General features: G+C 36.4%; 1 protein-coding gene across 3 annotated transcripts in view; it reads left to right on the forward strand.

The window, feature by feature from the left end:
• ROCK2 (Rho associated coiled-coil containing protein kinase 2) overlaps positions 1–15,340 on the forward strand; it is a 98,987-nt gene that overhangs the window by 53,661 nt on the left and 29,986 nt on the right. For all 3 annotated transcript variants that reach the window (XM_018088833.2, XM_018088836.2, XM_018088835.2), the window contains exons 4-6: positions 4,328–4,465; positions 7,112–7,372; positions 12,983–13,127. In XM_018088833.2, the coding sequence (XP_017944322.2) occupies positions 4,328–4,465; positions 7,112–7,372; positions 12,983–13,127 (544 nt within the window). The remainder of the gene's footprint in view (positions 1–4,327; positions 4,466–7,111; positions 7,373–12,982; positions 13,128–15,340) is intronic.

Raw genomic sequence — 15,340 nt, forward strand, 5'->3', positions numbered from 1 at the left:
TGGAGGGGAACTTCTGTGTGTTCATATAGAACTCTTCTGTACTTTATGTCAATTTATGAGAACACCATTTTTCTGTAATGTAAAAATATAAGTTGAAATCATAATGTTATGCAGTCTTACAGCTAAAAAGCAGTGAGCTAATAAATACAATTGCAGATCTGAACTAATATTAGCTGGTGATGTGGACAGACATACCTAGATTTTTTGCCTCACAAGGTATGATACAAATTTAAACTATTGAGCTAAGCTATATCTATTTCTACTTCATTTAAAATGCTAACACCACTGTTGCAGATGATGGATTTGCAGTAAGCAAAATATTTTGCAATACTTTCTGCGATCAAAATAGAAATTTGCTTCAGTGAGGACTCAGTGCAGAAAGAACCATAAATAATACATGATTAACTATGTGAATTAATGAATGTTTTGTTATCAGTGTGTGCTGTTGTGCATGGGTATTTGTAGCACAAATATTTATTATATGTTTCTAATGATTATATTGGAATGCTTATTTTTTGGCTTGTAATATTTACAGCATAAAATAGGCAGCTATGACCTCTGTCATTTAATTTTATTTTCCCCATTTCTTCTGCTCCAGTATAGCATTTTCTTGTTGAAGTGGTGTGGAGTGATCAGCTTTCCAGATTCTTTCAGAAAAGGGAAACAAATTCTCTACTGTTGTATCTTACAGTTAGATTGTATTTTAAAAGCCTCACTTTTCTCCCTTCCTCTGCCCTCCAAAAAATTAAAAAAATTCAGTCCAGTAAGGAGAGATCAGATGATTCTGGTTTGAGCATCTGACTTCGGTGGAAAAACAATTTCCTTACAGCTCCAGAAGTATTAAACTCTACAGTTGAGCTCTGGTCTCTGGTTTTACTGGATCTGTAGTGATGGAGAAAGCTAAGAAAATAATTGCCAGCTGCCAGACCACTTGTTCTTTTATGCAGTGCCGTGAATAAAAGTGACTGGTGTTTGGGCAGACAGAAAAATTGAATTATGGTGCTTAATATGTTACTTGTGGTTTATGCAGAAACAGTAATTTATGAAAGCACATCCTGAGTACCTCTTGTTTGTTTTCACTTGAGGAAAAATCCTCTTGATATGAAATTGAAACTTATCTTTAGTCCCTTCTCCCGGATCTAACCATGAAGGACTGCAACATTGCAGTGACACACCAGACTGACCTGGTCATGTACTGGAAGAGAAAACTAAAGCAAAGCTAAAGTTTTTTTGTGTTTGAGTGCTAAAGGATGGTCTGGGTGTCAGTCTTCACTGTGTGATTGCTTAGTGTTGCAAACCAGCAGTTGTCATGGCCTGCCTAAAGAGGTGCTGGTTTACTTTTTTCCATTAAGTGCTTTGCTTATTAGGTTTAGTTCCCGTCCACTGCTGTTGTGCAGCTCTGTAATAGAGCAGATAAAGTCATGGTTTTTTACCTGAAAATTTGTCAGAATATGAACTTCGGTGCCCTATCCATAGTCATATGTTATGGCTCTATTAAGTATTTTAGGATACTTGTGATTACTTCAAACCTTGGAGTTCATTTCAAAACTCCACTCTAGGACCTTCATTTTCTTTTAATCATAAAAGAGACAGTACCATTGCCAATGCTGCATATTCAATCTGATAACTTCAAATAGATATGTTATTTTCTTTGCCTACAGATCGTCTTCTGGCGTGGATGCTGTAGAAATAATGGGTGCATTTTGCCTGTACTCCTTTACTGAAAGTCTTAGATTGTTGAAGCACAGTAGAGTGAAATTCTTTTTTCTTAATGCATTTTCATTAGTTAAATGAGGCCATGTTACTCAGTGCTAATGGCATGAAGGGATTTTCCTACCTATTTTGAGAGTTACTGTGGTGAGCTGCAGTTTAAATTTGGCAGGTCCTTTTAACAGTTGGAAGAAATTGAAACATCATGACAGTTTAATACATGAATAATCTGCTGTATGAGCCAATATCTGTATGTACAAATATAGCTCAGGGTGAAGAGTACAGTGACTAGCAGCTAAAAAGGCTGTCTCCAGGGGCCACGGTGGTGATAGAAGCAGTAATATCAGTGGTAGGTCTGTTCCCCTGCAAGGTGTGCCAAGACACACTCAGTCTCTGGGTGTGCCATACCAGTTATTGCTTTGGTTCCTTGATTTTTGTACAGAGAAAGAACCTATCTTGAAATTTTCTCCAGAAGTAATTTAACCAACTAATAAGCTATTGGCACTACTTTAGAGAGGTGCACAGGCTGTGATTTTGGGTCTCCCCACCCCTGTTTACTTTGCCTCTCCTGTGCATGAGCTTGTTTCAGGCTTTGCTAATTTTCAACAATTTTTTTCCCAAAGTAGTGGGAGACAGGTGTTCTTTTAAAGGAAGGCAGCTACACTAACTACACCTATGCAAGAGTACACACCAACTTTAGGAACTGTAAACTACTAAATACATTGCAGAACTTTACATGAACTTTCACAGAAAATGCATCTTCAATTAAACAGTATCTTTTTGTGGTTTCTGGTCTTTGTGTTTCTTCTGGTTTTGGGCAGGATTACAAGAGCTCTACTTTGTGGAGTATAGTTTGTGGTGTACCACCAAATCTTTGTAAATAGTCCCATGTGGGATTAGTAAATGGGAAGGAGTTAATTTTCAAAATCCTTTTTTAGGACACCCTCACTAACTGACTAATTGTTGATATCTTAAAATGTGCTTATAGAGTTGTTAATAAAGGTAGATATCCTGTTTCTGTTCTGGTGTTAGGCTGGAGGTTTTTTGGTCTAACTATACAGAAGGTTGTTGGTTAGTGTTAAACTATGCAAGGTACTAATACTAAAACCTCTGCATCTATATCTTGAAAGCAAAAAGCCCCAATTTCAAGTAAGTTCTTAAATAATCCTGTTTCTATTCATGTTCTCACTCTTTCCAAGATTACCCCCTGCACTGATACTTCTATTCCTTCAGCAATATTATTTTCTACTGCTCCTCTGCAGCAGGAGACTCCCAGATTTGTAGACCAAATAGATGCCTCTCTGAAGCTTTGCACTGCAGATATAGTGGACCTGAAACATTTACAGCTGTTCAGAAAAAGCTTCTGTTCTTTCAAGTAGCGTAATTAAACTAGTGCAAAACTAAGGTCAGGAGATCTGCTTTAGTTTTCTAAATGTGAGAGTTTTAAATGCACCAGAAAATCATAACTTCTATTTCTGGTGCATTTCACAAATTTCACAAATTGATTTCAGAAATTAGTCCTCTGAATTTTTTATTTTAACGGGAAGAAAATATGCAAAACGTTAAGGTGCAGTTAATTTATTTTTTTCTGCTGACTCAGACATTTTACAGCTGAATACTTCTCACCTTGATTTCTGTAAGGAACACTCAAGAATGTTAAAAACCTGGTGCTTTAGTAGTTGTTTCATAAAGCAGCATAAGTCTCATATTGTTTAATTAGCAGAGTAATGACTGCAGTGTGTAATTTAAGGATTTGGTTTCATGTTTGCATTCAGATGAAGTTTTCCAAAATATTTTCATATTTTTTCATAGAAGTTTTAATTCCAATTTTCCAATAAGGTTTATGTTACTAATTTTGCACCATTTAAAGTGAGTTTAAGAACTATTTAGGAAAAGAAAGAAATAGGAGCAATCTTTACCTGGTGCAAAATAAAAATTGGCAGAGGCTGAAGCCAACTGCTTGCAGAATTTCTAACATGAATGACTTAAATGGCTAGACAGTGTTCAGAATAAGAAAATACAAACACGGACTTTATTTCTCCTTACGTGATCTAACTTTTGATGGGGGAATAGCATTTCCTTTTTTTTCTGTGAACAGTCATTTTATCTTTTTAGTGTTCTGGGTGATTTGAAGTAGGCACCTTCACTGAGAAAATGTTAAGAGCAGTCCAGGTCTTTAGAGAAAGGTGGTACTTTTCTCATTCTGAGTTTTGCGTTGGGTTTTTTTGGAGGTTTTTTTCTTTATTATATGCTTGTGTTGCTGCATCTTCAAAGAAACAGGCTCCTCCAAAGAGCTTCTGCTCATGGCCCAGTGGCTCCTCTGCTGCGATTGCAGTGGCAGCTGCAGCCCTTGTCCAGTCTCTGGCATATCTTCCTTCCCAGGGCATCCTTCTTGTTCCACCCCTGCTATGGTGGTTTTTTTGAATGGCTGTTAAGCTTTTCTTTCCAGGTTTGGAAGTTCTCAAATCCTTACTGTGTAGAAAATCAGGTGTATGAAGACCTGGAGGCATCACATCCCAGAAGGCAGTTTGCACATAGCAGAAATATATTGTGCTGGTGTTCAGGTTTTTAATGAGGCATTTAAAAAAAGTTGATTCTCTTCTTTCTCAACGAACAGGTTCGCCATAAAATGACACAGAAAGTTTATGCAATGAAGCTACTTAGTAAATTTGAAATGATCAAGAGATCAGATTCAGCCTTTTTCTGGGAAGAAAGAGATATCATGGCCTTCGCCAACAGTCCGTGGGTGGTTCAGGTAAGGAAGATATGTAAGAGTAAAATAATAATAATAACAACAACAGCAATAATAACGATGATGTAATAAATATTTTCCAGTCTTGAGCTGGTTTTGAATTGACACCTAAACTCAAATCACAGTTTTCTTTTTAAAAATACATTTTTACAGCAATTTCACTGAGTTTTGAGTATTTGACTGTGTTAGAAAATAGATAAATTTACATTTTAGTCACCACAGATGCATCATAAAACAGAACGAAACAGACTTTTGAATAGCAATATAATTATTTGGAATAATAGGGAATTTATCTTTCCAACTAAGAAAAATTCTGTACAGAAATGTAGAAACAAATGTCAATATTTTTTTCCAGTCTTTTCTTCTGATACAGTCAGTTGATCACAGGCAGTTAGTATTAAGAGTGATTTAAACAGTCACTGTCTTTTCATCAGCAGTTTGGTCTATGGGTGAGTGTGCACCCCAGTATCCTGCAAGACCAGAGCAGTGGTTTGCTGAAACCATCTTCTGTTTGGTGGTCAGTTAGAGCACCTGAGCTTGGAAGTAAAATCCAAGTAATGGAGAGTTGGCTTCTTCAGTTGTCTTGAGCACCATTGCTGGCAGCTGTCTCCTGAGATGTATCATCACGGTGTTGTAATGTGAATTATGCCTTTGGGAGGAATCAGTACTGCATATTGCCATTTGTTGTAACCGGTGAATTGCACCAGTTAATCAAATGGGTAGTGAAAGCATTTGGTGCTTGGAGAAACTGTTAGTACCTAATTTTGTTAAATAACTAATACATCTAAGTGCTCTCATGTATATTGCCATGCCTCTGTGTATTTAATAAGACTGGCCTGAAGCTTTCCATATATTCTTCATAACTTCATGCAAGAAATGTTTTACAAGGTTTTTTATTTACTTGATTTGTTCTTTGAGCATGTTCTGTGCCCTTACCTATATTCAGCAGAAATACTTAACCAAATAGATAATTTTTTTATTTAGTTCTTTGTTCTAGTAACAGCAGTTGTCAGGAATTATTTTTATTTTTCACATGCAGTTGAAAGGAACGAGAAAATCCATGCATGACATGGATTTTCAAAGGAAAGTGTCACAAGCAGGATATAAATGTATGTCTGTATGTGCAAATAGCAAATGAACAAAAGTGTAGTTGCAAGTGTGCCTTCTCTGGTAAAGTGTATTAGTGTGATATATTTAGGTAATGTGGTCCAGTGGGACAGGACATCGAGCTGGTTTGAAGAAAATGTAGCTCCTGTTCTGAGTTAGAAACTGGGACAGATCACACTGCTTCTCTGTGTCTTGTTTTTAATATGAAAAACAAATGATACCAGAGCCCTAGATAATTTTAATTTATTTTTTTTAAATTAAATCCCTTGAGGGCAATAATGAAAGTGCTGTATAAAGGCATAGTGCTGTTATTTATTTTTGTGTAATATTAATATATTTACATGTGAGAATACAGAGACTATTTTGGATTTTAATTTAGACTTTGATGACCAAGTGCATTATCTTACTATATAATGCATATATTATCCATTTGTGAAAACAAATACAGTGCAATATGTATGTATTGAAATATATATTTCTAATCTAGGTCTTCTGTCGCTAATTATACAGTTAATTTTAATCTAAAAGTCAAATCTCCATAATAACATACCTGCCTTACATGGTTCCTCATCCTCCATGGATTCCCTTATTTTCCCTTCCTCCTTTCCATACATCCTATTTTCAGTTCTCTTTAAATTTTGTGTGTGTAATTTAAAGATGTGAATAATTTTAGATTTTAAGGTAAAGGAGCAGTATTCCCTGAGAAATAAGGTGAGACTTTCAGAGACTTTTTCACACCAGCCTTTGAACATTTGATAGTAATGCTTTTGATGGCTTGGGCTATTTTCGGACTTGGTGATTGCTGAGTGAGATCTCTAAAACTTTCAGCACTTTAGGTCTGAAATACATTTTAAAGAGACAACTTTTTTCATTATCATGCCAGTAGGAAACATACTGACTGCAACCTATGCCAGATCAGTATTTTATTGTTAAGGATAATTTCTTTGTATTGTGTTATAGTTGTCTTCAGTAACATTTTGGTTTTCTTCCTTATTTCAATATATGTTGATTTAGGACAAAATCAGTGGTGACTTTGTGAACTAGTACAGAGTTAAGGAGTTTATAATACACACAATTTAGAAATAGTCTGAGTTGCTACTCACTGTTTAGGTATTTTCAAATCATTATGTGATGCTCCCTTTCTCAGATTTGATACTTTGCATTTTGACTCAGTGATACTTTTTAATGCCAAGATATATGGAGATATATATATATATATGTATATATATATATGTATAGTAGTATATATATATATATATAATATATATATATATAAACCTATATTATGAAAAAAAATCAGGAAGTCTTTTATCACTTTCTTTAAAATGAAGATGAAGGGATTTTGAAGTTCAGTAAATTTCAAGGTACTGTCATAATAGAAAATGTAGATTGTCTGAATGTAAAAAGTAAAGTTACTTACATAAGTTTTGACAGGATATTCTCAGGTTTAACAAAATTTCAAGATAAGGGGCTTTATTCTTTTTACTAGATGTTTCTGAAAAGTAATTGCATTTTTTTCTTTCTTTTCTATTAATGTTGCAGCTATTTTGTGCCTTTCAAGATGACAAGTACTTGTACATGGTAATGGAATACATGCCAGGTGGAGATCTTGTAAACCTTATGAGCAATTACGATGTGCCTGAGAAATGGGCCAAGTTCTACACAGCCGAAGTTGTTCTTGCTCTTGATGCAATTCACTCCATGGGCTTGATACACAGAGATGTGAAGCCTGACAATATGCTTTTAGATAAACATGGGCATCTGAAGCTGGCAGATTTTGGCACTTGTATGAAAATGGATGAAGTAAGTATGCAACTGAATAATTTATTATATATAAAACTGTAATTCTAGGGTTATTTTCTTATGAATTATAATACACAAAAGAATGTTCATCAAATGGTGTACCTGGTTAGAAAGCTGTTTCTTGTCTCCTAGTTTTAAATATGAGTGCTCTAAATAGTGTAATTTTTTTTATAATAAACTGTTCTGTCACACAGAAGAAGGATGTAAACTTACTTTTCGTTATTTCTGAAAGCATGTGTGTTTATGAATTTTTGAAGTTCATTTTTTTTTTTACCAAATGTCTGAAAAGCTTATGAGATAAATCGTAGTTTCAACATTAATAACCTTGGAACAGTTCATAGGCTGACATTTTTCTGTAAATGAAATTATTTTACAGGCAAAATACAGTCCGTGTGTTTTCCTGTGTCTCATTGTTCTCATAGCATCCTCTAGTGGTCATCCAAATGAGGTTGCAGTAGGGCAGCAGTGGTATGTGATATATTCATCAGAATTTGTTAGATGTTTGTCAAGATGTCGTGCATTATAATTGTCCAGATTTTATTACAGTCAAATACAGTTTTCTAATGAGATTACATAAGAATATTTTTAACATGATGTAATACTTTATGTTATCAAAGGTGACTTAAAAACAAATCTACCTTTGAAGTTTGCATTCTTAAAATCTTCCCTGACAAACAGTGTTAGGCTGTAAATTACAGAATGCATTCTTCCTGTGAAAAATTCTAACAGATTCTAAAAAAACCCTGTATATGACTGTGTGTTACGATTTGCCTGACCTTTGAAAGGTTTCTGTATTAATATTGGCAAGGGTTACCCTGTTAAGCTTACTTGCTTTAGTGGTTTAGATTTTTCTGTGTATTGTTTTGAAGGTGCTTGATATAGTCTCTGCAACCTACTTAATTTGCATTTGCATCATTAAATTAATGTCTTCTCAGCTGTATCTAGAAGTACTGTCTCTGATTAGGTTGTTTTTTTTTCACATGCTAATATATTAACTTCATTGTACAACCACAGCTGTTTATTGAAATTCAGTCTACTTAGTTTTGCTCATAATTTAATAACTATTGTTACTCTAAAGGCAGAGAGAATATTCATCTCCACTTGGATGATTTACTTGCCTGTATTCTAGGGGACAGCATTTACTTTAATTGAAGAAATTGAAAGTAGTACTTGGTCTCTTAATTCAGTCCTTAAAAAATTAACTTTGTTTTGAGTCAATAGACCGTAGATCTTAAGGGAATCTGTTGTTATCTGAAGAGACAATTAAAAAACAGCAAAAAGTTCATAATATAAATCTAAAATGAAAGAGGGATTCTCTATGCTATTTTAGAGATCCCAGAAATGGTGGACCTAGGCCTTTCTTTCCATTTTCCTTTTCGCTGCTGTTATTAAAAGAATGGAATACTAAAATGTGGATGATGATACTGTAAATGTCAGAAATGCTTGCATGTTTCTCATAAAGAATTACAGTGAGCTCCAGTTTAGACTGGGCATTATCAATGGACCAGTAATCTGCTAAAGAAATTAATTTTTTAACAGATTACATTTTAAGTTCTTCGTGTTTCTCAGACTCAGTGGAATGGCAAAAATTTTTTTTACAGGAAGCTTTAGAAGTTGAGAGATTCTGGATTGTCTCCAAATCTCATGCTACTTCTTACAAAACACGAACACATCCCAGCTGTGTAAATATAATATTGGTGTTGGCAGACTGATTTCTAGAAAATATAGCTTACCCAATACTTTTTTATTTTTTGGATCTGGATTTCTTTTAGCAGTTGTGGACATTAGTATCTTCCTTATGCTGCCAATAGCCCAGGAAAATTCTACTGCAATTTGGTTAGAGATTTTTCTGACCTTTGGTGTGGAATTGAAGTCAGTGTTCACTTAAGTCTGCCAGGCCAAACCTGACAGTTGCACTAGAATTCCTCCTTATCACTATGTGAAAAGAGTTGCTGCTAAGTGTTTTAGTGATCTTTTCCAGCATAAAAGGAACTCTTCTGTTTATATAACTCAGTTGTCATGATTTGAGGGTTTGTGGTGTTGGGTGGTCTGGTATTTTTTTTATTTGTTGCCTTTTTTAAAATCTGCAATAAGGTGAGTATTTCTATTATTGTATAAAGAATGGAGTTGGCCTCAGAGGTTCAGTAGAAATTGTGGTTCCCTTTAGGTATTTAGGTCTGGTAAGGTCGATCAGGGCAGGTTTCACCAGGTGTCTAATCTTCAGGTTTTATGTAAGAAACTAGACAATAATTGGTTTCGATAGGTATGGTAGGGCCAGTGTTTCCAGGCTCGGTACACGGCGCTGTCCTTGCCAACTGAGCTTTCAGAAGAGCACAGGTTTAGAGGCTACCTGTTGAAAACAGATGTGACCAAAAGAAGGCATATTTGCCATTTGGGATTTTTACCTTGGCTCAGGCAGTTTCGTTGAAAGAAGCAGTGTGTTCCTGTTTTTAGAACTCAACTTCTTTCTCATTGAAGCTTATCCAAGACCCTGCTGGATCCTTCTTTTTTCAGTCCATTGTCTGCAGCACACTGCACTAGCCTGTGTGCTGTGTTAGCACCTAATATATGCTATCCTAATATTTTCACACAAGCGCTCTCCAGCTCTTTTTACGGGAAGGAACTTAATGAGGAAGTAAAAGCCTGACTGTTTGCCTTGGTTCAAGACAGCAAGTCCTTCAGGTCTGATGGAGATCATCCTGAAGATGAAACCTGAATTGCTTTTCCTTCAACAATACAATAACACTGAACGATGCTGGGAAACACTGCAGCCTCACTGCCAAGTTGTCATGAACTGTGACATGCTGTGTCTCCTGGACAGCCTATTTTTTAAAACTGTGCACTGTGCATCGCTCACAGAGCTGCAGGAGACGGGTTCCGAGATCCACCTTGATCTTTTGAGGTGATGAGGAAAGTTTCGGGTAAATCACTGGCCTGAAACTGAGAACTGTTATAGTAAGTGTGCTGCTCAGGCATAAAACAGAAGCTTAGTATTTGAAACACAGGAGTAATGAGTTGGCCAGAGAAAACAGCATCCTTTAGGTCTCTTCAGAGTGTGGGGACTGCCAGGGTGCTGTATATTGCACAAAGAGGACATCCCTGTTTACTTGCCTTTGATGCTGGAGATCATAGAAGCGAGTCTGATGGTGATATTAAAGGTATCCAGTACTTAGAAATACATACAGAGCAACACTCAAGTTCTTTGAAAGAACAAGTGTGTAAATGAGAGGAACAGAAATCTGGGAATAGTATATGCAGATGATAATGGTCCAGCCTTCACAGGGACATGATAGAATCCCCCATTGCTGGATTTTTTTGTGATGCAGTTGGTCAAGGTGCTACATAATCTTATATAGGCCATTTTTCCCACAACACATTGGGTCAGATGATCTTTCAAGGTCCCTTCCAAGCCAGATTGTTCTATGATCTGTGAATGCACTTTTAGATTAGTTCCTGAGACAGAAGGTAGAGAGTTTCATGGGGAGTAAGTACAACCAGCTCCATGTGCTTCAAAGTGGTATGGTCTGTTGAAAACTGGTGTTAGGAAGCAGGGCCCTTTTTGCTGTAGAAATAGTTGTTTTACTGTTCAGTTCTTTGGCGTCTCATCTGAAAACTTAAGGTGTTATTACTTGGAGTTCTTTAGCATCTGTAATGTCATTGCAAAGAACTTTCCTTGTTGCTACATACCAGCCAGATTTGGGGTTGGCTGGTTTTGGCACAGCCTTTGCTTTGTTTGCTTAAGACTTCATAAAATATCAACACCTGTAACATATTAAAAAGTGTCCTTGCTTTGGTGTATTAATTATAGAGGGGTGGGAAATGGTGTGTTATTAAGTGCTTAGGTGTCAAGGCAATGTTCAGAAAAAGTTCTTTCAGAACTGTTTTGTTTACTTTGTTTTTAAAGTATCTCCTTACCTGGGGAGAGATTTGGGTGGCTTCAACTCAGTCTTGACTGAGCAAAAATTCAGACTTTTCCTTGTAATTTTGCATTTGGATAAGGAAGAGATAGACACACGCCAGTGTTGAAGGCCTCATTAAGATGCCACAGTCTTACCAGATGAGCAGAATTACATAACCCTAGAGCAATTCCTCCTGAGCTCAAAACAAAGAGAGGCTTAAGCTTCAGAGAAGACATGTAGGTTAGTGCACAAGTGCTGTTACAAGCAGCATATTCAAATAGTTGTTCCTGCCATGTGCCAGATCCATTTTTGAATGCTCTTAACTTTAGATTTTTGGAGCCTTTGGGCTTCAGTTTATTTCCACTGTTAAAATGTGTTTATGGGTTTTTTTGACCCATGAATGCATTAGGTCTTCTGAAAAGTATTAACTTCATTTTCTTATCCCAGGGATGAATAGCTTATGTGCTATCTCATCCATAGTATAGAAGGCAAAAGTTAACCTGCTCTTCATTCTGTAACTGAGAAGTTAAAACCTCTTCAGGTTTCAGCTTTAGCATAGAGTTGTAGAAGATGATAGGCATTTGCCAGGAGGACAGGCAGTAGGTCTCTACAGTATTTAGTCATCCCTTTAGTTTTTACCTGCTTGTTCATGACTCTCTGTGTTCTGGTTTAGTACAGAAATAAAAGCTTTTGACAGTTCATATTGTGTATGAAAAGGAATATTACAATGTGGTGTGTGAGTTTTACACATCAGTACAGTTCCTAAAGCAAAATGTTTCTCTTACTTTCTTTAAATATGTATTTTGACTTTAGTTATTGCTACTAATATTCTATATCAATATTCGTAAATAATACACATTGCTGTTCATGCTGATGGCAAAATGCATGAAGAACTTTGTAAGATGACTGAGATTTCAGATTTAGAAACAGAATAAAAGATGAGCGTATTTTTGGTACTTCTCTAACTTCATCCAGAATTTCGTTTCATTCATCCATCTGGTCTCTGAGGAGTGAATACAGTGAATTTGACTAAAGGGAACAAGGCTTATAACTCTGAACTAGAATGCTGGCAGATCTGGTTGATGCTTCTGCGTCACTTAGCCCCTGCATTTTCAGTCTCTCAGCATGAAGCAAAGGGGATGAGGAATCATTCCATTAATACAACTGTGGCATTACGTTAATTAAAAAAAAAACCGAAAAAGAGCTTTCCTATTCTTTAAAAATAGCTTTTCCTTTTAGTCTGCTTCGCATCTGTAATTAATAAACAAGGTGTAACTATAAAAATTTACCTCAAACTTGATTTATTGTCTGAATTGGACAAAATTGTTATGTATCTGCAATGTAGGGCCTAGAATTCCTAACTTGTCAAAATGATTCTAAAGTTTGTCCCTGAATTCAATGAGATAAGGAACAGTCTGATATGGTGTGTAGCTTCATATTGAAACCAATGGTAAAAATAATAAAATTGGTCAATTTTGGAAAGAGGTAGTCAAGAGAAATCACTATGAGGTAGGCAAGGGGTGACCACGTTACCAGACAATGTCATTTCAGTCCATATTGTTTTTGAATAAAAAAATAGTCTTTCAAACATACTCATCAAACAAGTATTTTAGGCTATATTTTGTAATGTTTTCTGCTCTCCTAGTAGATTAATTGTTTAAAGACTCGGAAGTATTTTGGACTGAGCTGTCTGTGTTCCTCTGTTGCACAGACAGGAATGGTGCGCTGCGACACAGCCGTGGGAACCCCCGACTACATATCGCCCGAAGTCCTGAAGTCGCAGGGGGGTGATGGTTACTATGGACGGGAGTGTGACTGGTGGTCTGTAGGGGTGTTCCTTTTTGAGATGTTGGTTGGTAAGTAGTAATTTAGTCTGCTAATAAGATTATCATTGAGTCTTTACTGTGCCTTTAGCTGTACTTTGCTGCTCAGGGGCTGGCTGTACCTCACTAACAGCTTCTGACTTTTGGCTGATACTGTGGTTTTATTTCTGTTCTCTTTGCTCTCTGTCACTCTTACACTGTGGCAGCTGTTTGCGTGCGTGCTCAGTGATTAGTTCCCTGACTCGATTCAGCTTAAAACTAATTCTTAGAATAGTTTTAACTGGGGTCAGCTACCTCACCAACTCGTGAAGGTTTATGCCACATCAAGCAGTACTGAGTTTGCAGGGCCACAGAGATGAGAAAGGAGTGGAAAGGGCAGGACTGTCCTTTTCTTTTCTCCTCTTCTTTTTCCCACAGCATGTCAGTGTCTTCTGTTATGTCAAAATGCAAAACTATGGCTTGATTCTTTCTTCTATGCCTGAGTCAGGATTTTCCAGTAAGATACACCAGACTGCCATGGCAACGAACACAGAATATAATCTGTTAAGATGAGTCATCTGCCTCTTAATATATAGTGAGGATCAATTTTATAGTCTGGTAGCAAAATACTGATTATAGAAGGATGGAATTGAGCATATAATTATTAAAAATCCAAATCAGCATGTTCTGGGAATATTGCAGATTTGATGCTTCTGGTATCCTAAGCTAGGAAAGACATTTGGATATAAAAAGCTGTTACAATTTCTATGTCTTTCAGAATTAAGGCACTTTGGCTTTAAATAGAGTGTTTTATAATGATTAGTCTCTAATGAACAATTTTAGCAATAAAGAAAATTATTCAATTATTAAAATATTGGACATAACTGTCCAGAATTTTCTTCTCAGAGCCTCCCTTTTTTTCCTCTTGTATCTAGGAGGGAAATATTACTTAATTTCTCCATCTATTTTTGTCTGTGCTCACATATCAGATTCTGCCTGTGGTCTTCTAAAACCTGCTTTTAGTCAAGCCACAGTACTAATGAAAATGGTAATTTTATTATGAGAATTAAAATTTTATTGTGCCCTTGACTAAAAGGTAAAATGTTGGTCACAGGATGAATCCTAACGATAGTTCAGTGACTTTAGATAGTTTTAAGGTGTGTCCAAAATCAAAGCTGTTTCTGGGACAGAAGACAATTGAGAAGAGGAAGGTTGGGAGAGTGAGGCAGCAGCAAGTATCAATGATCCCCCCCTGCAGTGCACTGGTATGGCACCCTAATGAATTTACTAAAAGTTTAGAAGTTTAGATCAAGCTGGTGTGTACTAATTCCTTATTATGCCATAAAATGACAGGAAGAGACTCAAGTTACGATTATTACATTTGTATTTTTTGAAAGCAGAATGTTTTTTGTCCGTTGGTCCCTTTGTACGGTTTTTTCATGTACTTGGCTTCTGAAATATTCAGTTCCTTGATGGAAGGCTGCAGCCAGCAAGGCTGTCCTGCCAGGTGGTCCCTGCCTGCACACAGCACACTGGGAGGGAGAAAGGAGCCTAGCTCATGCAATCAGTTGTTTGCCTTCCCTATTAAACCTATGGATTAGTTGTGAGAAAAAGCATTTCTGTGAAAGTTGCAGCTTCTTGATTACAGACCTGAACCATTTGTAAGTTCAGAATGTTGTCAGTTAATTTGAGTGTCAGTTGCCTTCATCGCTTCCAATTCTTTTCACTTGTCCCAATTTTACCTTTCTTAATTCTGTTTTCTTTGCGAATATCTTTAGAACCTATGCTGCAAACCTCTATGTGGGAAAGGTCTATGATTTAAAAAACCACCTGCCATGTTAATATGGGCACCGAAGCTAATTAATTTGTCAGTGAACAAGATTTAATAATATGGCTTTAACAGTGCAGTAACACACTGGGAAGGCTCCTGCTCAGAGCTGACTTGCCTTAGGCAGGGTAGGCCTGTCATGCCTCTGAAATGGTCTTCGGAGAGCTTTGGTTTATTCTTTCCAACAAATGTGCATTAGCAAATCTTTAGTGAGTTGTGGTCCATTTTACCCATGGAGTGTTTAAAGGTGGGGATTTAAGTGGGTGTCAGCTATCGTGTAAATTAGAAAACACAGTGAGAGTCTTTAGGTAGAACAAAAGGTGTAATTCGCTGGGCAAAATTTTGGTATTGATAGGCAGGATAGAAAATGGTGTAGTTTCTAATACAGGCATTTTAGGGAAGGAATATTTTTGGTAGTATACATTATTTTTGCATTCCA

This window comes from Manacus vitellinus, unplaced genomic scaffold (assembly GCF_001715985.3).
Source record: "Manacus vitellinus isolate BGI_N305 unplaced genomic scaffold, ASM171598v3 scaffold_11_pilon, whole genome shotgun sequence".
NCBI classification, from domain to species: Eukaryota; Metazoa; Chordata; class Aves; order Passeriformes; family Pipridae; genus Manacus; species Manacus vitellinus.